At 38.6% G+C, this 26,135-nt stretch overlaps 1 protein-coding gene across 2 annotated transcripts in view; it reads right to left on the bottom strand.

Annotated features, from left to right (window-relative positions):
• WDR70 (WD repeat domain 70) overlaps positions 1 to 26,135 on the bottom strand; it is a 246,824-nt gene that overhangs the window by 83,475 nt on the left and 137,214 nt on the right. For both annotated transcript variants that reach the window (XM_008168689.4, XM_065550032.1), the window contains exon 10: positions 5,442 to 5,616. In XM_008168689.4, coding sequence (XP_008166911.2) covers positions 5,442 to 5,616 — 175 coding nt within the window. The remainder of the gene's footprint in view (positions 1 to 5,441; positions 5,617 to 26,135) is intronic.

The raw sequence follows: 26,135 nt of genomic DNA, 5'->3' as shown, positions 1-26,135 counted from the left end.
AGCATAGTCTGAGTCATACATGAAACACTGCATGCACTCCAACAAAGTCAAATGACGGTTTGATGAACATACTAAAAAAATCTCTCTAAAAACAAAAGAAAAGCATTGCTCCTATATATTTCTGCATCAAATTCAAACTCCTTATCCCCACCTCTTGGTTCTTCATAGCTCTGCTCCTGCCTACTTCTGTCTCATCTCCTACTGCTTACACCCAATGCTTTGTGTCAATTTGACATGTCTTGACATTTCCCTGCTTTCCTTCTTCCACAAACACCTCTGTGCCTTTTCTCATGCTTGGAATGCCCTCCTAGATCCTGTGCACTATTCAGGCTCACTCTCTTCCGAATTCCTCTTCAGGACACTTTATATAGCATATATATAGCTATAATGAAAAAAACAGAAATTGAGATTATTTGCCAAATGAAAAGATCTCCAAATTTAAATTTGAGAACACTATTTTCCCCAGGAGTTCCTTTATTTTGTATTTATTTATTGTTGATGTGGTAATTTATTGATGAGTTATTTATGCTGCTTTAGATATTGATTTTATTTGGCCATGTTGTCTTTTTCAAAATGCCTAGTTTTAGGGATACACAAGTATTTTTTCTGTTAGGCACCCAGACACCTTCAAATACAAATGCCATTGAAACAAAATTGTAATGACTGTTTTAATAAAGAGATGTGTGTATTTTCAAATGACTTTCAACAACACTGACGAGGGAAATCATCTTAGTCTTTTTTTAAAAAAACCCGAATTCAAAAGAAGGATTATAAGATTAATTTCTCTCTGACAACCAGTTTAGTATCCTTAGTTACCTAGAGGTCACTGGATGGAAAAAAAGATAAAGATGCACGGAATACATCTCTAAATTATTCATAATCACCTTAAAGTGCACTCTACCAGCATTGTAATATGTCATTTTATAAAGACACACAAAGGTTCATAAAGAAAAGCACATGAATAAGCAGATGACCAAGAGCATTATTGTTAAAGCTACACCAGAAAGTTTAATATTTCAATACTGTATATGTTTAAATCAACAGCATACATAGGTGATGAAAGCCAGTCTCTGAAAAATTTATTATTCTGTTAGAACAAGTTTACACTTAGAGTGAGTTCTAAAAACTCCATGCCATTAGGAAGTTTTACTAGGTTTACAGTGGAAATAAAAACAGAAATAAAAATAGATGACAAACGAAAAATAGAGTGTACTTTAAATATGATCAGAGTGGGCTTTTTCTCCCTTTATATCTGCATATTTTCCCTTTCCCCACTGCAATCAAACTTTGCTTAATCTTTGTGAAGTCCTGAAATTGCTTGTTCCCCTTTTCCAAATTAAGAGTTTTGACAGGAGAAGTTGAACTGGTTACTATTACAATGATACTTTATTTAAGTTAAAAATTGTTCACCAATATCCTTTTGTTCAATAAAGTCATCATGTTGTATTAGACTTGTCACGTTTTCAATGATTTACAACATAAGCTTGGCTCTAAACATTTTTTTCCTACTAGTGCTTATTGTTACTTCAGCTTCTAAATAATTGAGCCCTATTCTGATAATTTGTACTATTGATTATGACACAGTTATTTGCTAATGAGCTCTATGACCGTGTTTTCTGGATGGTATTCCTCAGAAATACTGTGTCATGTAACAACGCGGCAGGATTTGCACAAATGTTTAAATGGCCATGACTTCATATACTTAACCATCACCATATCAAATATTGGAAATTGAACATACATTCCCACAGACAACATATTAGTGTTTTATTCAGCAAATTCAGACAAGAATATATTAGCTACTCCCAATGTAATTCCATATTAAACTTTTACAACCATGAAAACATATGTGATGTATAGAAAGTTATATCCCAATAATTTTGGTTCTCTGGGGTGACTACCAGTAAGGATGCATGTGGCCATAACTTATGAGCTCAAAGCTTTCTAGTGTTTGTTGGGTTGTATGCTTGACCCAAAGAGTATAAAATGGACAGAGTTTCTAATTGACATAGTTCCTGACACTGAATCAATAATCCATAGTCTTGAAGAATTGGGGAAAATATGCAGGGAATATAGATCCATATAGACAATAGTATTCAGGAACCAATTACTGACAAATTGCCTTTCTTCTTTGGGTATTTCCTGTGTGGGTGCTCATTCTTGTGAAATTAAGTAAGCAGTAACAATCCGTGACTACAGCAGTATTGGGTGCTTCAGAAGAAAAGCAAGAAATATTGTAACTGGCATCTATGGAATAACCTACCCAGAGAGGGTACACACAAAGTACTAACAGATCCTGCTAGCTATAAAGTTCTGAGCCCATATGCCAAGGACTCTCATACTCCAAAAGTGGACATCCATACAGGGAATGCTGACTAAACAAATGAATAATTAGATTTTACATTGATAAATAATATTTTAAATTACTTAATAATTAGCATTTTGTGGTATAAAGAGATCACTCTGGATTATGAATTTGTCTCTAGCATATTTTCTTTTACCACAGTGTGCCCCAAATATCCAGGCAGTGAGAGGTACCTCCCCGTGTGGATTATCCCCTTATGCCATCTCTGCTGCACCATCTGTCGAATCTCCGAACCCCAGAGGGGCTTCTCTGCATGTCCAGTATCAATGGGGGGGTGAGGGGGGGGAGGAAGATACAGAGACTGCGGAAGTCAGAGAGGAGTAGATGGACCTGGTTCTGCACAGTTTACTCAAGAAGATAATACAATCCTAATCTGTGTGATCTTTTCCACATAGCCTTTCCCTAGAGCAACAACGCGAAAGAACAGTCCTTTGGAGCCAAATAGCTAGTGAGCTGAGGAAGGCAGAGTCAGAGTAAGAGGTTCAATGTCTCTGCACACATGCTCCTGGCTGCCTGCGAATCCCAAGAGGTAGTCAGGTTTGGGGTCAGGCCCTGTAACATTTTTCAGTGGGGTGCTGGGGATGGCCATGAGGAAAATGTGGAAGGATCTACCCAAGGGAATAGTCATAGAGCCCAAGCCTATTCAATCCCTTTCCATTGATTTCACTACAGGAGGGAATGATCTGGTCCAGTGTATTTAAGAAGCTAGGAAGGAGGTTATTAAATAAAGGCATCAAGTGCATTGTCACTCAATTTGCAAGAGACTTCAATTTGCTTTAACAATTTACCTGAGAATAAATGTAATAGAAAAGAACATAACAAAAGTTATTGGTAACTGACAAAATGGCTGAATTTTCTGTATATTTTGTGAACAGCCAGGTACGGGTAGTGGCAGGATGGCTAATGGGAACCAGGATATGGAAGTAGAAATTACCACATCTGAGGTGGAAGTCAAACTTGTTTAACAGGACTAAATCAGGGGACTGGATAATTTCCATCCAACAATATTAAAGGAACTGGTACATGAAATTACAAGTCCAATAGCAAGGATTGTTAATCAATCTGTAAACTCGGGGGTTGTATACTATGACTGAAGAATTGCTAATAGAACTCCTATTTTTACAAAAGGGAAAAAACATGATCCAGGAAACTACAGGCCTGTTAGTTTGACTTCAATTGTATGCAAATTCTTGAAACAATTTTGAAAGAGGAAGTAGTTAAGGAAATAGACGTAAATTGTAATCGGGATAAAATACAACATGTTTTTACAAAAGGAAGATCATGCCTGATTTCCTCCTTCAAGCAAATAACTGATTTTGTAGACAAGGAAATGCAATAGCTCTCATCTACACAGATTTCAATAAGGCATTTGATACAGTTCCACATGGGAAATTATTAGTTATATTGGAGAAGATGAGGATTCATATAATAACTGAAAGTCAATAAGGAATTTGTTAAAGGGGAGAATACAACATGTCATACTGAAAGTTAAACTGGCAGGCTGGAGGGAGGTTACAGTGGAGTTCCTCAGGGATCGGTCTTGGTACCAATCTTATTTAACATTTTTATTAATGATGTTGGCACAAAAAGTGGGAATGTGCTAATAAAATTTGCGGCTGACACAAACTTGGGAGATATTGCCAATATGGACAAGGAGCAGAATATCATACAAGATCTGGATGACCTTGTAAACTGGAGTAATAGAAATGGGATGATATTTAATAGTGCAAGATCATGCATTTAGGGATTAACAACAAGAATTTTTGCTATGATGGGGATTTACCAGTTGGAAGTGACAGTGGAGGAGAAAGACCTGGGTGTATTGGTTGACCACAGGATGACTATGAGACACCAATGTGATGCAGCCATGAAAAAGGCTAATGCAGTCCTAGGATGCATCACGCAAGGTAGTGCCGTACAGACAGGGAAGTGTTAGTACCATTATACAAGGCATTGGTGACACCTCATCTGGAATACTATGTGCAGTTCTGGTTTTCCATGTTTAAGAAAGATGAATCCAAAGTGGAACAGGTGCAGAGAAGGGCTACTAGGATGATCCGAGGAATGGAAAACCTACCTTATGAGAGGAGACTCAAAGAAACTGGCTTGTTTAACCTAGCCAAATGAAGGCTGAAGGGAGATACTGTGTCTATAGATACATCAGAGAGATAAATACCAGGAAGGGAGAGGAGTTATTTAAGTTAAGTGCCACTGTGGACACAAGAACAAATGTATATAAACTGGCCATCAGTAAGTTTAGCCCTGAAATTAGATGAAGATTTCTAACCATCAGAGGAGTGAAATTCTGAAACAGCCTTCCAATGGGAGCAGTGGGGACAAAAAATCTAACCAGTTTCAAGACTGAGCTTGCTAACTTTATGTAGGGGATAGTATGATGAGACGGACTATAGAGAATTCTTTCCCAGGTGTCTGACTGGTGGGTCTTGCCCACATGCTCAGGATCTAACTCATCGCCATACCGTCTGAGGATGTAGCATAGCCATGAAATTTTGGGATTTCCAGTCAATGGTCTTTTGGAGTAATATCACCTCCGTGTTAAATTTCACATTTTGGACAATACAGGAAAAGATTTTTACTTGAGGTGCATTCCCATCTTTGTGTGTTTTGACCTTACTCTTCTCTGTATATTACCTATATCACCCATTCCAAAGTGGATAAATTATTTATTCAACATCAGGAGTAGAACACCGACATGTATTTTTTAATGTCATAAGAGCCTATAGGAAGTGACAGCTTCTTCATAGTCACCTTGTTATCTTTAGACAGATAGTACTTTATTTATTTATAACTGTCACTATATATATAAAACTAGACAAAATCAGGTTGCTAGCTAGTCAATTTCCTGCCATTATTTGTTTGGGTGGGGTAGCAGCAGGCACTGATATGGCAGAGGTGTGGTAGCAGGGGAAATAGTAAACCTCATTTACCAAATGCTTGTCTTTCAGAAAAAAAAAATTTAAGTATAAAATATAAAACATCCTAAAACTACTTCAAAATTTAGCATTTCATATATTAACAGTTGTCTTGCTAAAGTTAAAAAGTATACTTCACTTACATTCATATTCCTGTCCCAGATCTGGATGGAGCCATCTTGGCAGCCAGCTGCAATAAGTTTACCATCTCTGCTATAAGTGCAAGTTGTAGGAATCACCCGTTTACCTTGAACTGACCGTGGTTTAAACACACCTTTGTGATTTTTGTCATTGTTAACATCCCATGTCCTCACAGTCCTGTCAAGAGATTTAAAGAAATAATTGCTTTACAAACAGTAAATTCCCCTAATGATACGAGGCAACCACTTTAGTCAGTATAACTGAACTAAAAAAAAACATGGTATGTAATTTTATTTAGTTAATAACAGTAACTCTAAAATATCCATAAACTATGGTCTGCTGGTCAGGTCAGTAATGTATAAAACCACTTTATAAAAATGGGCCGTATATTTCATTTCCTCACTGTTCAGAGGTGTAAACTCCCATTCCTCCTTAATGAACATATACATTCATTAAAAATTCACCAAATAAGCAGAGGCTGACACAAAATAAAGGGACTGATCTTGTAAGATGCTAAGCACTCTCAACAGAAGCCAGTAAGATTCTCCCAGGATAAAGTCCTGAGAGCATAAATGCTTGTACAACTTGTGCCCTAATAGGTGATCATGACACTGAGGCCCATTGGTAATAGCTACTCCTATCTCACACCTCACAAACTCACTACACCTAATACACCATTTTCATGGTCTTTATCCATGAAAGGCAGCAGTAGAAAGGAGGTTTCTACTGAAAGCTTATAACTTATAATCATTGTGAGATGCACAAGTAGCATGTAAGGAATAATGTAACTATATTGAAAACTATGTCTTATGGTCTTGAAGTAAAAGTTAGTCACCAAGAAATCATATATCTTGGTGATGACCCATTCAAGTGGGCAGGAATTTTCACCCATCCCTGGTCAGCTGGAGATTGTAATGCAAGGTTCAAATGTCTTGCCCTATCCCAAAACAGTCAATGGAAAACTATCAAAGGACAACTACAAAGAATAATAACCACTTGGAGGTAAAAAGGAACATGATAACAGACAAGGGATTGTCCCGTCTGTGAATAAAAGACAAAAGACTGATTCGGTATAACACAGGGGGAGAAAGACACTCTGCATCCACTCACAGAGGAGACATCTTGTTGAGAGGGGGAGATTCATGAAAGATTGGATCCTGGTTCTTGTGAAACTAGCCAGATCTGTAACAGACTGAACTTTGAGGGGAAAACCTACTTTAATAGCTAGCTTTTGTATCTAATAATGAATGTAGGCCCTAGTTTGCATTTTTAGGATTTTGTTTTGTACTGTAACCTCTTGCTTCAATCATTATTCATTTCTAGTGGAACTTCTATTCCTTCTTAAATAAACCTTTTGTTTCATTGTAAGTGGTCATACGTGCTGTGTATTACACAGGAGCAGTGATTTAAGGTAAAACTAGTAAACTGGGGTACACTGTTCCTTTGGGAGCAGAGCACCTGGGATTTCTGAGTAGCTCATGTCAGGGGCTGGATATCACAGGGGAACACTTCACTTGGACACTGTTGTGCACTTCTTGTTAACTTGCAAGGCGAAGACAGGGCTGGCATAACCCACAGGACAGTGCTAGAGTGACTGGCAGGCTGGTGATGTTAGGGAGCTAACACCCAGGTACCACCGGCAAGACTTCTTCTCGCTGCAGGCAGCATGCAACAAGGTGACGCACAATCCTGAGTACCCCGAGAACTGTCACAGTGATATGAGATTTTTCTATCATAATTATTCTGATACAACAACAACCAGCAAACTTATTTAAAATGGCAGCCTGAGAGACTGGCTGGCTGCTTATTAATTCAAGCTTTTATTTATTTACCAAGAAATTTCATAACTATTAATTGTGATACTGTAATTCTGTGGAGCCAAATTCAGACGTTTTGAGTTATACTGTTAAGGAATTCCTCAAACGTTTTACAATGATGCATTTATGAAAGACCATTCTTTTTCAGAGCTGAGTTTCCCCCACATAATCTGTTTCATGAATATGTGCATTTTTTAAAAGAAAGAGGCATATCGGCCTAGCTGTTCTATGTTTCTTAGATACATATAAACACCCAAAGGACAGAGGACTCTGGGATACAGGTGGATTCTTTAAACTGTCTTAGACACAAATGTTTTCTGTCCTTTTAAAATGTTGAGTTCTTTCCAGATAAAAATTCAAATCTCTTCTGGCATCTAATGCATAAAAGTGTTTCAGGATTTGGCGAGGGAGGGGAGATCATTAATTAAAAAAAAGACAGAAATCACTAAGTTCTCAGGGCAAACAATGCCTATGATACAAGAGCACGTAATGTATTGGTTTTCCTGGGAAACATAAATGCTACTGAATCAAAGCAGCCATTTCCCCAGAATAGGACACAACACTGAGGCATATAAGCAGGGGTTGTAGAACCAAATTGGGATGTATAGGTACATTACATACATAAATCTAGGTTAGATCCATCTAGCAACTTATATGAATGATTTGGCTCCTGCAATGCCATATCTGCACTGCAAACAACAATGGCTCCTGGAAGACATTTATAACTGGGTGTCATGGGAGAAATTAGTAAAACCAAATAGACGCAATCTCCAACTGCCCATAATGCAGGCCAGCCTAGTTCAATTTTAAGTACACTCCAAATAACATATTCCTGTAGAGTGTAAAGTTATTGTTCTATTCAGTGTAAATGGTATCCTGAGAAGCAATGTCAGTAGTACCAGCCATTAAAGTTTCATGCAGATTTTTTCATTTTTTTTAAAGCTGATTATGCTGCACATACAACAGCTATACTAAAAAGTAAACATTTACCATAAAGCACCAAAATAAACTCAAAGGGATATTTGATTATAGAAATAGTAAAATTTCAAAACTTATTTCAACAGGATAAATGTTCACTTTTTACTGTTAACTGCTATATAGCAAAGTGGGACTTTATAAACTGAATTAGGGTTTTGGAATGTTGAGTCAGGAGGCCCAATACAGTTCCTAAAGTAAAATGCAAATTGTTTTGTAACTCAATGGCAAAAAACAACAATGATGCAGAGTTAAGGTTGCTTGGTGGTATGTCAGCCCCTTGCATATCACTGAGCTGAGCAACACTCAAACTTCTCTACACCAACATTCCACATAAAGATGGACTACAAGCCATCAGGAACAGTATCCCCGATAATGTCATGGCAAACCTGGTGGCTGAACTTTGTAACTTTGTCCTCACCCATAACTATTTCACATTTGGGGACAATGTGTACCTTCAAATCAGCGGCACTGCTATGGGTACCCGCATGGCCCCACAGTATGCCAACATTTTTATGGCTGACTTAGAACAATGCTTCTTCAGCTCTCGTCCCCTAACGCCCCTACTCTACTTGCGCTACATTGATGATGACATCATCATCTGGACCCATGGAAAAGAAGCCCTTGAGGAATTCCATCATGATTTCAACAATTTCCACCCCACCATCAACCTCAGCCTGGACCAGTCCACACAAAAGATCCACTTTCTGGACACTACAGTACTAATAAACGATGACCACATAAACACCACCCTATACCGGAAACCTACTGACCGCTATACTTACCTACATGCCTCCAGCTTTCATCCACACCACACTACTCGATCCATTGTCTACAGCCAGATACAATCACATTTGCTCCAACCCCTCAGACAGAGACAAACACCTACAAGATCTCTATCAGGCGTTCTTACAACTACAATACCCACCTGCTGAAGTGTAAAAACAGATTGACAGAGCCAGAAGAGTACCCAGAAGTCACCTACTACAGGACAGGCCCAACAAAGAAAGTAACAGAACGCCACTAGCCATCACCTTCAGCCCCCAACTAAAACCTCTCCAGTGCATCATCAAGGATCTACAACCTATCCTGAAGGACGATCCATCGCTCTCACAGATCTTGGGAGACAGGCCAGCTTTGCTTACAGACAGCCCCCAAACCTGAAGCAAATACTCACCAGCAACCACACACCACACAACAAAAACACTAACCCAGGAACCTATCCTTGCAACAAAGTCCGTTGCCAACTCTGTCCACATATCTATTTAGGGGATACCATCATAGGACCTACTCACGTCAGCCACACTATCAGAGGCTCGTTCACCTGCACATCTATCAATGTGATATATGCCATCATGTGCCAGCAATGCCCTTCTGCCATGTACATTGGCCAAACCAGACAGTCTCTACGTAAAAGAATAAATGGATACAAATCAGACGTCTAGAATTATGACATTCAAAAACCAGTTGGAGAACACTTCAATCTCCCTGGCCACTCGATTACAGACCTAAAAGTCGCAATATTACAACAAAAAAACTTCAAAAACAGACTCCAATGAGAGACTGCTGAATTGGAATTAATTTGCAAATTGGACACCATTAAATTAGGCTTGAACAAAGACTGGGAGTGGATGGGCCATTACACAACATAAAACTATTTCCCCATGCTTTCCCCCCACGCCCACCGTTCCTCATATCTCCTTGTCAATTGCAGAAAATGGGCCATTTTCATTACCATTACAAACAGTTTTTTTTCTCTCCTGCTGATATAAGCTCACCTTAACTGATCACTCTCCTTATAGTGTGTATAGTAACACCCATTGTTTCATGTTCTCTGTGTGTGTATATATCTATTTATCTATATACATATATATCTTCCTACTGTATTTTCCACTACATGCATCCGATGAAGTAGGCTGTAGCCCACGAAAGCTTATGCTCAAATAAATTTGTTAGTCTCTAAGGTGCCACAAGTACTCCTGTTCTTTTTGCGAATACAGACTAACACGGCTGCTACTCTGAAACTCAAACTTCTGAAAACCAGGGACTGCAGAGTTAAGGATTGCCTATGCAAACTTAATTCTCCCCTCCTCAGTATTCCCCATTAATACACATACCTTTAACTTGCCAACCCTAGAGTTCACCTCTTTTTACAACCTACTCACTCTTATCCACAGGATTCTATCTAACACTGTTAAAGGGAAAAAGGTGCACACTTATACTTAGCCAAGTCCCCAGAAAGAATTCAACATGGGTACAATTTAACAATCACTTCACAACCTCTTACAATTCCCTTATACTTATTCATAGAACACCATCTCAAGCTACACTTTCACTTAACTATCATTATAGCTTCAGAATCTTGTCATATCTCACTTCACTGTTGACAATATCCATTCTAACAAAAGCCCTATGCCCTGCTACTGACATAACTTACATAAAACAACCTTGTCTTTGCTTTCACAGATGCTTATATTTTTGAGTCCAGAAGGGACAGTTATGATTACCTAGTCTGTCCTCTTGCATAACACAAGTCACAGAATTTCCACCCAGTGATTTCTAAATCAAGCCTCTAACTTCAGGCCAGTGGCAAACCCAGGAATAGAACCCAAATCTTCAGTGTCTCAGTCTAGTGCTATACCCACTAAGCCACACTGTCGCCCAAACCAGTTATCCAAACTGTCAAAAATATTCACCTTATTTTTAGTCTGAATGTGTAACTTCAGCTTCCTGCCACTGGATCTTGTTATGCCTTTGTCTGCTAGATTAAATACACTCCACTATCAGAAAATATCTCCCCCTGAAGAGACCTATAAACTTCTTAACTTTGCCTTGCAAGAGCTTCTTTAGTCTCTCATTTTAAGGCACGGTCTCCAAGATATTCTTATAGCTCTTTTCGGAACCCTTTTTCCAATTTTTCAACCACATTTTTGAAGTGTGAACACCAGAAATGAACACAATATTCCTGTTTCACTAATGCCACATATAGAAGAAATATCAGCTCATTATCCCTACTCAATACACCCCTGCTTATAGATGCAAGTATCACATTAGCTCTCTGTCACCATCCTACTCTTGTTCAAATGTGATACTTGCATCTATATGAAACTATCGAGGCATTGCCTTGCTATCTACAACAGGGAAAATTCTTGTCCGTATTCTCTTAAACTGATTATTTCCCCTTGCTGAGGAAATACTGCCAGAATCTCAGTGCGGTTTTAGACCATCCCGCAGGACAACCAACATGATCTTCGTCGGCCGCCAAATCCAGGAAAAGTCTTGGTAGCAAAATCAGGACCTGTACATGGCTTTCATCGATTTGACAAAGGCCTCTGACTGTCAGTCGCGAAGCCCTGTGGAAGATGCTGGCCAGATTTGGCTGCCCTCCTACAAAGACACACTGAAAGCGTATCTTAAGAAAACTGATATGGACATCACAAACTGGGAAGAGCAAGCCACCGACCAAACCCATTGGCGCCATATCCTCCATCAGGCAGTGGCCCACTTTGAGAACCGCCTTGCCCTCGAAGCTGAAAAGAGAGAGAGGAGGAAGGAAAACAAAATAACTTTCTCCCAGCAGGCTACTGGTCTGCCACACAATGTCTGTACCTACTGCGGGCGGATTTGTGGTTCCAGGATCAGACTCCTGACTCATCTCAGGATCCATATGTAAATCCATGGTAAAGATCATCCTCGAAATCGAGGGATCACCAATCAATCACTCTTGTTCTGTTGGCTAATAGCCATAATGACCCTCAAGTCTTTTGCAGCATCAGTGCTTTCCATAATACAGTCCCCCTTTCCTTAAAATGCATGTTTAAAAGAGTCCATCTTACCAAGTGGTACAGATTACCAAGTGGTACTATGTAGAACTGGCTTATTTACCATTCAACCTATGTTCGGTATTTGATATTTTCTTCCAGCTCATCAATAAAAATATTGACTAGAGCTGGGCTAGGAAGAGCTCCATGCAGGACCCTGCAAAAACATCCCCACTGGCCCATTTCAAGGCCCTTCACATCACATAGTGTTTATCTATGCTTCAACATGCTCCTCTCCCCCCTGCTCTGCCAAATGACCATGTCCATACGCAGTCTCCACCCTTCACAGCACATTCATGCTTTCTCCCATGCTGCTGCTTACACTTAGAATGACCTCCCTGAACTTGTTCATAACAGCCCACTTCCCTCACCAAATTCAAATTTCTCAGAGAGAGAGAGAATGAATTTCTCTCATACATATGTCTTCAATGACTAACCATATTATTCTGATCATACACCAAGTATTAGTCTCACTTTTGTCTTTCTTCACCCCATCCTCTCTTTTCTCCTATTGATCAATACTTGTTTCATATCATGTTACATTTAGACTGTAATCTCTTCTGGGTAGCAACTGGGTCTTTGTTTTGCAAGATGCCTGCACATTTTTGGGAACTTTAAAAAAGGGCAGCAGCAGCAGCAGCTGAGGTTGCATGTAGCCTTGCACAATAAAACCCTATTGTCATTCCCTAACTCACTCTGGGTCCAATTTAATCTTACTTGCATTAAAATCAGTTACAGTTTTTGCCATGGAGTTCAAACAAATCAGGTTCAGGGAGATTCCTTTTGGCCTGAAAATTCTCACACTTCGTTTCAGACCAGGGGAGGTATTTTTTGTAAATTTGAAATGACAGACTACTGTAGTGCTATTTTAATACTGGCTGTGCCACAATAGTTATTTGGAATACTGTACTAAACTATATTAGGCCCTTGCAAGGTTTCCAGAAGTGGCCTCCTTCAACTCGTCAACCATTATTAAGGTGAAGACTATGCACAAACAAGTAATAGCACTGTCTTTTCCAAGCTCCCATAGAAATAAAGGGAAAAAAGTAACAGCTGGACACCTTTCATTGTTCTGTCAAATGGCAGGGGTCTTTTTAGGTAAATGTGTCCATACATAGAACACTTATTTTGAGCACACACTTGCTTTGCAACAAACCTGAGTTAACTGAATTTCAGTAAAAACTACATAATAATATTTTAAATACTATACCTTATAAGTTCAATATTGTCTTTCCATCACAATTAATTTTTTTATAGTGAAGGATATAAAAATCTACATAAATATGTTTAGCTGCTAAATAATAACTTTCTTTTAAAAGAAAATGTATGTGAAAAACATCATATATACAAGTTTTAAAAATTAACTTTTTAAAATGGCAGATTCCACATCTGCAAAACAGATTTGTTACGTTTTTATAACTGCCAAGAGTGATTCAAAGCAATTTGAGAAGGATAGGAATGTTTTTTTGGAAAAGTAATGAGGATATTTTCATGACTGAGAAGTTGAACTAAACAGCTTATTTAATTATCAAGGTCTATGTTAAGTTTCCTGAACGTTTTTTTTCCTTCTCTTTCATTTGTGTTTTAATACTCCCTCTATATTGTGACTTCCAGGTGAGAGATAATAAAATGAATTGTCCATAATAGCATTGTAGTATACAAATTATGACATATTAAAGGGATTTAAACGGATGCAGATCCTGCTCTCCAAACACAGAGGATTTATCCCAATTCTGATTCACTAAGCCACCGCCCCTTCCAAGCCTATGTTCTTCTATAAAGCCAAGAAGTGAACTGTCACAAGGCAGCCAGCCCCTGCAAGTGAAGCAGTTCCAGGCTCCCTGTGCCAGAACAGGTTCTCCCAGGGAGGGAGGACACCCAGTGAAAGAGCAATCTGAGAGAGTAAGTGAGAAAAGGGCAGTGAGATCTGTCTCGGAGCCAGGAGAAAGTCTCTTGGGAAAGCTGAAGAGAGAAGAAAGCTCTCTGTAAGCCCCGTGACGGGGATCCCAGGGAGCCACACAGAGGTTACTCAGTTAGGGTGAACTGCAAAGAATGGGGTAGACAACCCCCAAAGCTGGTGAAGCCATATTAAAAAAAAATAGAAACTTGTTAAAATAGAGAGGTCCCTGCATTACATGCAATGGGATAGCAGGGCTCCGTGACTCTTTACAAAAGTGCAAAATCCATGTCAAGTAAAGGAAAAGGGGCACCAGGGTCCAGGAGGGACACGGGGCCAACGGCAGGTGAGACACTGGCCTGCAGAGGGCACTCTGAGCTGGACAAGAGCTAATTCCCAGACGACCAGCAGGAGGTGCCGCACTGGAGAGTCGTCACATCGCTACAAGGGGTCACCCCACAAGGAGAAGTCGTTCAACAGCAGAACAAACCCTAACTAACTATATACAACTAGAACAAACTAGAAAACTATGTACAGAAGTTAAGAACGGACAAAGAGTTCTAGAAAGCTAAGAGAACTGAGGAACAGAGATTTCAACTCTGGCCTTGGGGCGGTAAGAGGAAACTGGAGCAGCATCAACCCGCACAGCCTCTAAAAGCCTTGGTCACACCACGTGGCCGACACACAATGCATGTGTGGGTAAACAGACAGTGCTGCGAACAGTTCTGGCTCCGGCACATGGTGCGCATGTGCACCCATGTCTGTAATCCATATAGGGACCATGACTCCAAGAAGAACATAGATACTATTGTGATGATAGTCAGAGAAATGCCCATGAGGAAATAAATAATTCTGTCTTCAGAGTAGGTTTTGATTATTGTGCAATAAATAAAGCCTTTGGCGCAGGACCCCTGCTTCAATTAGTGCACAGAATGGACAATGTTCACTTAATGAGCATTTTTTTTCTCTTTATTCATAACAACCTGTGGATTTTGAAGACCTACTTTTAACCTTTTTGTAACCTTTATTCAGTCTTTTAAATCTTTTATTCATATATAAAAATATGGAGAATTAAGATGTTAAGTAGTTTTCCCCATGTTATTTCCTAATGCCTACATTATCCCAAATTCTGATTTGTTGCCAAGCCTCTGACACCAGAATCACACTTAAGTGCATGAGAGTATAAAATGGATTCAAGCATACATTTTTTTAAAAAGTCATCTGTCACTATTTTTGCCCTTTAGATACAAGCAAGTGTATGAGAGTGATAAAGTCACACAAGATCTGCCATGCATATTCAAAAGAATTAGTGTGATATGTTTATAAAAGGGGGAAAATAGCAGTACACTTGCCCCCCATTTAATCACTTCTGAGCTGAGCAATTGGCCGATCAGATGCATTCAAATACACAGGGAGAGTACTTTTTCATAACTATTTTAAGCATTACAGGCTGTAAAATAAGCACAAAGTGCAAAAAAAGCACAGAGAGAAATACAGCAAATATAACAATGGATGAGAAACATACTACAGAAGAAAATAAAGTGAGTTGTAGATGTGTAATAACGTCACTAAAAGTTCATAATCAGATCTTCACAGCCTTTCTGACATCCCCAATTATGAATGAGGGAAGGCAGAGAATTTAATAATCCATTACTCACACTTATCTGAGCTAAACAGAACACAACAGACACTCCTAATTATTTAATAAAAAGACCTTATTTATACAAAGCTCAAAGGCTTTATGGACTGAGAACCATTTGTATGTTTTCTTTGAACAAATCTAATTAGCCTAACAATCCCAAAGGGAGTCAAACTTCAGTGGGGTTGTGAAAATATAGTGCAATAGGCAATACGACATCAAGAGACTGCCTAGAAATAAACTACTAATTAACAAAATACAAATCTCACTGGAACTGTAGAGACACAAGTCTAATGTTCCACAGAACTCAGAGATAGAAATGACTTACTAGAGTCATTCAATCCATCCCCTTTCCAATGCAGAACTGTTACTAGGAGGAAAGGACATATTTGATCCATATACAGAATTAGACTCCAGACACAGCAATGCACTGGAGACAGGAAGACCCTGGAGCCTGTTGACTTCAAAAGGCTCTGCATGCATACAGGGATCCACCTGTGTATAATACATTGCAGACTGCTGCCATAGATAAAAAATGCTTATATATGGGTGAGGTGAGAACTAACATGAAAAAATGCTACTTTCACATGAGCTCAGAAGTGTTCATATATTCCCTAACTGCTTCATTATTGATATTGTATTTCCATATGGGTCACATGCATTTTTGTTCCATATATGCCCCTCTACAAGGGCCTATCCAAACTTGCTGAAAATTATCCCATGGAATTTTGCACAAATAATTTTAAGCACATTTATTTTACATGGATTTCAAATCCTCAAAATATCCATTTTCATAAAATTCCCTCAATTTTTTGCAGATAACTCACTCAAATGGCTCAAGAATTCATCATTTCCCCTATTCGAAGTTCCACATGAAACTACCATGGCAGCCACTTTTGGCAATTCTGACTTATTGAGAAGAGAAAGAAAAATAGAATATCATATAGAAAACCCATATATTTAAAAAAGTGACCAGAATGCGCACACTCTGCCATCACCTCCACAAGTGGCACAAACATCTGTGCGTGGCCCTGCATATGCTAAATAAGAGATGTGTGAATAGAAAATAGAATTTAGGGAAGTTGAAGTAAGGAAAGTTTGAGGTTAAGAACACAATGCTGGGCATTATGTTGTGGCAGCAAACATGCCAGCCTCTTTCTCAGAAAGATTTAATTTTTACACAGAACATTATTATTTCTTCTGACTTGTACATGCTGAGCCTGCTATGGTCTTCCTAGGGTGGGAAAACAGAGATGCAAGCTACTCGCATGCCATCGGCTCTGCAGGAGACCTGATATTGTCAGGAAGGAGGTTAGGTTTGGGTGCCTTCTCTCTGTAATTTTGGATATGTCTACACTTAAAACACTGCAATTTAAAACCCACATCTGGTCCATGCCAGCTGACTCAGGCTTGCGGGGCTTGGGCTAAGGGGCCGTTCAATTGTAGTGTAGACCCACCCACCTCACAGGGTCCTAGAGTCTGGGCTGCACCCAGGGCCGGTGCAACCATTTAGGCAACCTAGGCGGTCACCTAGGGCGCCAGGATTTGGGCGGCGCCATTTTCTTCGGCAGCAACCGCAGCGGCCAGATCTTCGGCCGCCCCGGTCAACGCCGGCATTTAGGTGGAGGGAGCTGTGGCAGGCTGCCTGCAGCAAGGGGGGGTGGGGGGGGGGGGGCGGCGGCGGCACACAGGGGAACTCCCCGCCCCAGCTCACCCCTGCCCCACCTCCTCCCGGAGCACGCCGTGGCTGCTTCACTTCTCCCGCCTCCCAGGCTTGCGGCGCCTAAGCTGATTGGCGGGGGGGGGAGGGGCGCCTTGAGGGGGGGGAACGCCTCAGGGCGGGGGCTCGGGGACGGGGCGCAAGGTGGAAGTTTCGCCTAGGGTGCGAAACATCCTTCCACCAGCCTTGGCTGCACCCCGAGCCCAAACGTCTACACTGCAGTTAAACAGCCCCTTAGCCTGAGCCCTGCAAGCCCGAGTCAGCTGGCACAGGCCACTTGTGGGTGTCTAACTGCAGTGTAGACTTACCTTTAGTAACACTTGAGTAGTTCTTGCTCCTTGTGTTTACATATAAATCCTCTGACATACTAAATTCTCTTACTCAACTTCCATGTCACAACCACTCCATCTTCTGTATTCTTGTCTATTTTGAAAGCACATGCCAAAATGGAGTTAGGAGAAATCATGTCAGAATCTCCATTAGAATCTGATCACACTGCTCTTTTTCTTTACCTATATATTAGAAAGCCTTATGCATATTTTACATCTCAACTAGGTATGATTTTTGGTCACTTTTTATATTATAAGCATGTTAAAGACAAGATCAATATATATGATTATAAGCTCAACATTACAAGGTATTATACATGGTTATAAACAATGGTTATAAGCAATATATTCATCTATTGTACTCTAATCAGCTATTAAAACATTAACCATTTAATAACCATTTATAAACTTAAATAATTTAGATCGTTAACAAAGTAAGGAAAAATCCATCACACAACTTTTTTGGGGGTGGGGAAGCCAGAATAAAGATCAGGTTTCAGATTATTATTTAAGAAACAGGCTTTAGAGAGAACATTGGACCCCTCTTTTGAGTCAGTTAGTATAGATGGGCAGACTTCAGAGTAGATGGGTGGAAAGAATCCCAAGTTTTTGCAAAGAGCGCCTGTTATGAGCTTCCTCTGAACTCTGTGTATTTCAAAATCATACAAAATATTTTGCCATTTCCAGTTTCTATTCATTTGCCTTTAATGAATACTGTCTTCCAAACAGATTATCATCTTTAAGCATCTACAAGATTTTAGCAATAACTTTCCAGGAAGATCTTGAGCTATACCTCCTCCTTACCCTCAGAAAAGCCCCCCAAACCCAAACTGTGCTTCCTTTGCAGCTTAAGAAAATTACATTTTTCTCATTTAGGATAATTTATTTATCCCAATAAACAGACAAACTTCAAAATAGTTATTCATAGTATAGGTGTTCTTATGTAATGAAGACACATTATATATAATCTACAAAATACATAATACATAATGGGCTGCCCATGCCAATACATATAGAAAATAACAATTTACTCTCAACATAACTTCCACTCCAGGGTTAGTCACCATAATATACAAGTATTCAAATCACAAAAAGAAAGGTACAAAGAAGACAGGAGTTTAAAAACACTGAATTGTAGATTGAAATGACTGATAAAAAGCATGATTACATATCTTTTCCATTAACAGTTATTGGCAAGAGAGGCTAGTTCCAAAGCCATTACTTAATGCCCAATAGAAGTTTGCCACATGTCAAAACAAATAAAAACAACAGTATAAGAAAGGGCTTTGTTGGCCAATTTATATGACTAAGTACAAAAAAGAAATATTATGAAGAGAACAACATATATATATATATATATATACACACACACACACACACACACACACACACACACACACACACAGTGAGAGAGAGAGAGAAAAGAAAGAGACAGGACATAATGAAACTAGAATACCAATACTCAGGTTATGGGGAAAAAATTAAAGGTAAAAAACTAATTGACAGAAAGAAAGGAGAGACTGGCATCCAAAATTAAATGTTATGCATATAAAGAAAGGGAATACAAATTTAAAATATATGGTAAATTGAATGATATGATACATTGAGGGCAGATGGAAAAAGGCTTCCAGGTAGCAATGACTGATGATAGGGTCAATGTCTGGCAAAAGTTAAAAAAAAAGAGCAAGCCAACAAGCTCCTAAGATGCATAAGAAGGAGAATAAATTACAAGACAGGAAAACTATGGTTTTTTTTAAGTCTATGTTAATAGCTGAATGTGAAGTATCGAGCACAAATTCTTAAAGACATTCAAAATCTGAAGAAAGTGAACTGGAAGGTAAGGCAACTGAACCAAACCAACTGGGAAAGACTCCATGGATTCATCTAGGACAAAAAGGCCACTGAAATGAGTGAAGTGCAGTGTTTTATATTCCTTAAAAGGATGATAATGATGATCGAAGGATACACCTTTTTTCAGACTTTAGGAAAATGATCAAAGCTTGAAATCAAGGAAATGCTCTAATACCAGAAAGTATTTTGTGCAACTCCCATGATAATCACATGGTAATTATTTTAGGTGTTCAAATCTGACTGGCATGTGACTGTTTCCTTTAGTACAACTGATATGTCCCCCAGGACACAGTTTTAAAGGAATGATGAGAGGGCTTCCATCCAGAACCTGAGCTATTTCATCCACTTGTTGAAACAACCATGAAAAAGATGGAGTAAAAGCCAAAGAAATGCTTGAATGAGGGCACAGGCAAAAGGGTTCTTTCCTCCTGAAGAAGTTGCATGACAGAATACTGTCTTCATATTGGGAGGCAGTATAATCGAGTGGATAGGGCATTGGACTGACTCAGAAAACTGTGTTCTATTCCCAACTTTACCATTGGTTTGCTGATTGACCTCGAACAAGTCTTTTTAAGGTCTCTGTGCCTCAGTTTCCCAATCTATAAAATGGCTTAATAATAATTTTCACCTTTGTAAAGTGCTTTGAGATCTATTGGTGAAAAGCACTACATGGGCCTGACTGAAAACCCATTGAAGTCTATGTAACCAGAATCCCATTGACTTTAATAGGCTTTCAATCAGGCCCTAAAAAGCCAAGCATGATAAATATATTTCTGGGATCTCTTGGAGGATACGAGATGAACTTCAGCACATTTCCTTAGCAGGCTATTTCAAGCACCCATTTGTTCATCATAAGTGATTTCAATGCTTCTGGAACAGCAAGACCTTGCAGCTGATTAGCTTGGTAAGTCTAGCAGATAGGATGTTCAATCATTTGTGGTGCTCTAAAATGGAAAGTGATCGTGGTGCTTGAATTCTTGCTTAACCTTTCCACCTCTATCTTTGTCCTAGTACTTTCCTAAAACAACACTGATCTCAGTGTTTTCCTGTAGCAATGTTAGTATCTTTGGGTAACTAAACTTTTGTGAGGAATGAAAAAGAACACTTGTCATTTCTTTCCAGCTGGCATCGAGCAGTAACTTGTTTTGCTTCTTGTTAATGAAGTCTTCATTCAAGTTTGGTTGAAGAAAGGAGTTGTTTTTCTTGGTGTCAGCCATCCGGGCTTACAGCCATGGATGCCTGCATTTCAGTATATCACTTGATACTGAACTGGGCAGGTACCTGAGCAAATCTACAAGAATGTTTTTCATGAATGAGGTTACTAAAGATAACTTAATCGGAAGGGATTTTGCTTTTTTGTCTTTCAGAGAGCAATCTTCCTAAACTCCTTGATCCAGGCAATAGCAACTAATTCTGGTGAATCATACTGAGGGTGAGGAAATCTGGAAGGGGAACACTATTGACACTTTTGTGATTCCAGCTCAAGGCCAGTTCTCTCTGCCTGTGTGTGCTATTCCTAGAGAAGAAATCTAAGGTGTCTTCTGAATAGCCTACTCCCACCTTTATAAGTGAAAACAGGTCTAATGCACACACAATTCAGAATAATTCCACTGAAATAGTGGATTTATACTAGTTAAAAACAGCATATATGAGAAGAGAATCAGACCACTGTGCCTCAGTTTGCTTCAAGCTGTATCAGTAGCGTTATCCTTCCCTCTCTCTTTTAAAATAAAAATACTGTGTGTTTTTTCTATACATCGTTGGACTATCCCTCTTGCTTATATTTAGCTATGTTCTTTGGTGAAATATCCTGAGTAAACAGATGAACAGAGTCAGTGTCAGTTGATCCATTACATTCTTTTTGCCCAACTGGAATTTTATTCTAAAAATTAGATACAAAGAACATTACAATCATCAAAAGCAAAAATTTTATTTAAGAAGATTGCCTACCAGCACTCATGCTGTCTGCTGACCATTTTTTTCCCCACCTTGGTTTATTATTTTAATTCAAATCTTTGCCAATCTCCAGTACAATATTATATATATAATATATATAATATAATATTGTACTGGAGATTGGCAAAGATTTGAATTAAAATCATAATTATTTTATAATTTATTTTATTTTATAATAATTATTGTATAATTATTTTATACTTTATAATAATTAAAATAAAACAAATATATAATAGCAATGTGATAAAATATTAATAAAATTATTCTTTTAAAAAATGGCACAAGTTCCTTCAGTGGTTCTAAATTGCTTTTTCCCCCCCCAAAAAATAAACCACCCTGTCCCACAATCATTTATAACAATTTTTAATTACCACTGTCTATTTCAGTTACTATCCTCTCCCCCAAATGATAAATTCTTGCATGTTACATATTCAGATTCCAACTTTGAATGGAGCATTAGAACTAGGAATAAAGCATTATTAGGCAGGGACACATGACAATAGAATGAGTTTCCTGATGAGATAAGACTAGCCAGACAATTTTCAGAAAATACTACCGGACCGAAGCCAATTTACCAAAGCCTTTTACTATTTCAGAAGACAAGGGACTATTAATATGGGAAGGGTATGAAAACCAAAAACACCAGGAAACCACACAAACCTACAACCTGTGAGAACAGATCAACATAAAAACTACTCTGGTCTTTGTGGACTGTAATTACTACATTCAGTGTAATTACTAGTTCAGTGCATAAATACTATAGTAATGGACACACTATAGAAAACTCTAGAGTCTAAGACATACATGCTAATATTTACTCTGATTTTGCATTTCTAAATATCAAACTTGCAGTGCAGATGAAGGGGCCTCTCACAATCCTGTTCACCTGAGAAACTCCAGCCCCTGGCCTCATCTTACTCTTTCACCATTATGATCATTGTTCAGGGATTGAGAAGGAAGTAAGGAGGATGGACAAAACAATCTTTAGCTCAATAGGTCTATGTTGTCCCTGACTGATCCTTAACAGATCTTTGAGTCCGGGAGACAGGCATTGGATTACACAGCATTTTAAGAACCTCCCACCCCATTTAACAGGCTATCTCTCTGCCAAGAAAAACTGCACCCCACCTCCTTCCCCTACCTCAAAGTTGGGGGTGCATCATTCAGTGCTGTCAGCATTCCCAAGAGACCAATTACCATGCAACTAGAATAGCTGGTAGGAACAAATCACACACTTAAGAAAGGAGCATAACCAGGTGGCTACATAAAACCAAAACTGGCATTAGGCAGCTGCATACGCGAATAGAAAGAATCCCTTAAAATAGGGAGCAGCCTGTATAATAGCAGAATTACCTTTACACTGAACAGAGCCCAATAATAAAAAAATACAAAATCTATATTGTGTAATTCTGTGTCAGAAGCCAAACATATACACTTTACAGGGATTCCCAAACATTTCTGAAAATCTCAACCCATACATGTGTGAAAAGTAAACCCTCTATTTTATTTACCATTTCAGCACCATCTAACGACTGCAAGCGTATTGATTTTTATTATCGAGAAATGTTAGATCAGTTACAGACAATCAGTGAATGGCTTATAAAAAAACCTGTAAGAGTAAATGGACATTTTATGCCATCTTCCACATTAGGCAAATGGGCAATATGTTTAGATTTAATCTAACTCTCATCCTTGATAAAGATAAGAGTGGGATATAATCAATCTCTGTATAGGGATCAAAGGAAAGATTACTGGGAAAGAACATCTCCACAGTTCAAGTTACTGTTATCAATACGAACTGAAATGACTCAAAAGCAGTCTTGCATGATGTAGCAAAAGCAGGAAGAGTGAATCTGGGAAAACAGGATGGTTCTGAAAGATTCTGATTAGTCAAGGTTGTAAATAGTTGTGGCTCATTTGGTTTTAGAGTTATCTCCACTCAGATAAATAACTGTGATTGGAACCAGCTTTAAACAGCTCCCTCCATTAAAACTTCTGCCATAATTGAAAGCTCTCTAGAGGAACTTTCTCAGCTGACACCACAGGCACCTCAGTAATTTGTCTTCTCAGCCTCATTTGCTGCCATCTCAGATCTCACCATAACAGCCAATTTTCTGCAACTATGTTAACAATGAACAGAGTGACCAACCACTCTAAGAAAACAGAAACAAAAATGTATATTATTTTGATTTTAAAACTAGACAATTCGTCTTACTGTGTACAAGACGCAAAGTTTTTGGCTTAAGTATAAAGGGCATTCCTCCCTGGAATTGTATTAATTACACACAGTTAGAAAAAAACAGTTTTACTTTATAATTATAGTTCTACTTGTAGCACTTGTTTCTCCCACCATTTATATAAAAGATTCCCAGAGACCAGGCCAACTGGGTTACCCAGAGTATAAATAAGTAAAGAATACTCAGACTGTTTATTTTAATAAATACAAGAAAACAATTGATTATTTAATGGTGAATGGCAAAAGAAGTATTTTAAATGCCCTATGTGGATTTGAAAAAGGTACAATACAAAGATTATTTTCTGTTTTTATGTAACTATAGCAATATAGCTTAATAGGACTTGAAACAATTACAATATCCTTAAAATCCATTTCCTGAAAAGTGACTGTGAAAGTGTTATTATGGGACTCTATGTTGATTCTATATTCAGTTTATCCAGTTTACAAGTAAAAGGATGGCTTTCCTAACTCCTTTCCCAAACTCAGTCTGAGATCTGAAAGTCAAGTTACATTTTCTGGTTCTGACCTCAACTCTAACAGTCATCAAATGGAACATGGTTAACAATTCTGATTTCATCCCAGAAAAGAATCCAGCTCCCTTGTCCCATAGCTGCATTGAATCTGCATGGCTACCAGAAATAAAATGCAATAAAAAGTTATTTTTGTCACTAAAAGTCAACAGATAACTCTGAATATATCCCACAGGCAGCAGACATATCAAATAATTCCCTTTTCTGGGCCACAGCCCCACTTTAATGTTCCTAAGAAATATGAATAGCGGACTGACCAAGAGTTCGTGATATTGCTGTCACTGTAACAATTTGGAAAAGGCATTCAAGATCTAGACCAGGGGTAGGCTAGGCAACCTATGGCACACATGACAAAGGCGGCATGCGAGCTGTTTTTCAGTGGCACTCACACTGCCCAGGTCCTGGCCACCAGTCTGCATTTTAATTTTAAATGAAGCTTCTTAAACATTTTAAAAACCTTATTTACTTTACATACAACAATAGTTTAGTTATATATTATAGACTTATAGAAAGAGACCTTCTAAAAACGTTAACATGTATTACTGGCATGTGAAACCTTAAATTAGTGTAAATAAATGAAGACTTGGCACACCACTTCTGAAGGGTTGCTGACCCCTGATCTAGACTTATTTCACTCCATCACTACCACAAACTTTCTTTTTTGGTAAAAGCATATATATATATATACAAGTTACATATCAAAGGTAATTTTTTCCCCTAAAGTCAAGCAGACTTTAAAACATTTGGGCAATAAAGTTGTGGCTGAAAATGAAATGTGCTGCATAGTCCGTACGTTTTTTCATAAAAGTTTCAGACTTGAAAAGTTAAATCATCATGAAGATACAATGGTTTCACATTCAACAAAACCAAAAAATATGAATTAAGGTACTGTTTTTTAATTTGCAAATTTTAATAAAGCCAGATCCTTACATTCAGTCCCAAAGACATTAATTTACAAAATAAATTCTAAATTCCCATCTAGATTGCTTAGGATCAGTTTCTGTTACTATGGTAATATCATCATCACTAGCCAAGAATTGTTATTGTTAGGAAAAGATATTTTTGGCATAACAACAACTGAAATGAAAGCAAAAGGAATTGAGAGATAAAAGTGCAGTAGTAGGCTTTAAAAATAAAATGTCTGTTTCAGATGTTAGACTATTTGCTTAACACAGGCAATATGCTGCATGTTTTATAACACAAAAAATTAAGACAGTCCATGCCCCAGAGAGCTTACAATCTACTCTAAAGGGCAGATATAAATATGACAAACTACCCTGGAAATTCAGAAGTGGGAATCAGAGTCCGAGGGAGTTGGTTGTGTGTTTTTTTGAATTCCCCCTCCTAGTTCATCTCACTTTGTAATTAATTTGGGCTTGAATATGGACTGGGAGTGGCTGGCTCATTACAAAAGCAGCTTTGCCTCTCCTGGAATTGACACCACCTCAACTATTATTGGGAGTGGACTACATCCACCCTGATCGAATTGGCCCTGTCAATACTGGTTTTCCACTTGTGAGGTAACTCCCTTCTCTTCATGTGTCATTATATAATGCCTGCATCTGTAATTTTCACTCCATGCATCTGAAGAAGTGAGATTTTTTACCCACGAAAACTTATGCCCAAATAAATCTGTTAGTCTTTAAGGTGCCACTGGACTACTTGTTGTTTTTGTGGATACAGACTAACACGGGCTACCTCCTGATACTTAACACCATGCAACTAAGGGAATGACCCTCCCTTGGGTTCCATTATGTTGTTCACAAGAATGGGTTCACAGGTGAGAGGAGATTATGCTTCTTAGGCCCCTTTCTCACATTATTACGAGACATTTTAGGTCACTATTCATATGCATTTAATCTGTTCGGCACCTTACAGAGGGGACAATGTGGCTCTATACCATTTTTCTAGGAAGTGTGTGGTGT

Source organism: Chrysemys picta, chromosome 6 (genome assembly GCF_011386835.1).
Source record: "Chrysemys picta bellii isolate R12L10 chromosome 6, ASM1138683v2, whole genome shotgun sequence".
In the NCBI taxonomy this organism is placed as follows: domain Eukaryota; kingdom Metazoa; phylum Chordata; order Testudines; family Emydidae; genus Chrysemys; species Chrysemys picta.
Note: the sequence above shows the minus strand (reverse complement) of the source record. Positions and strands in the feature narration are given on the sequence as shown.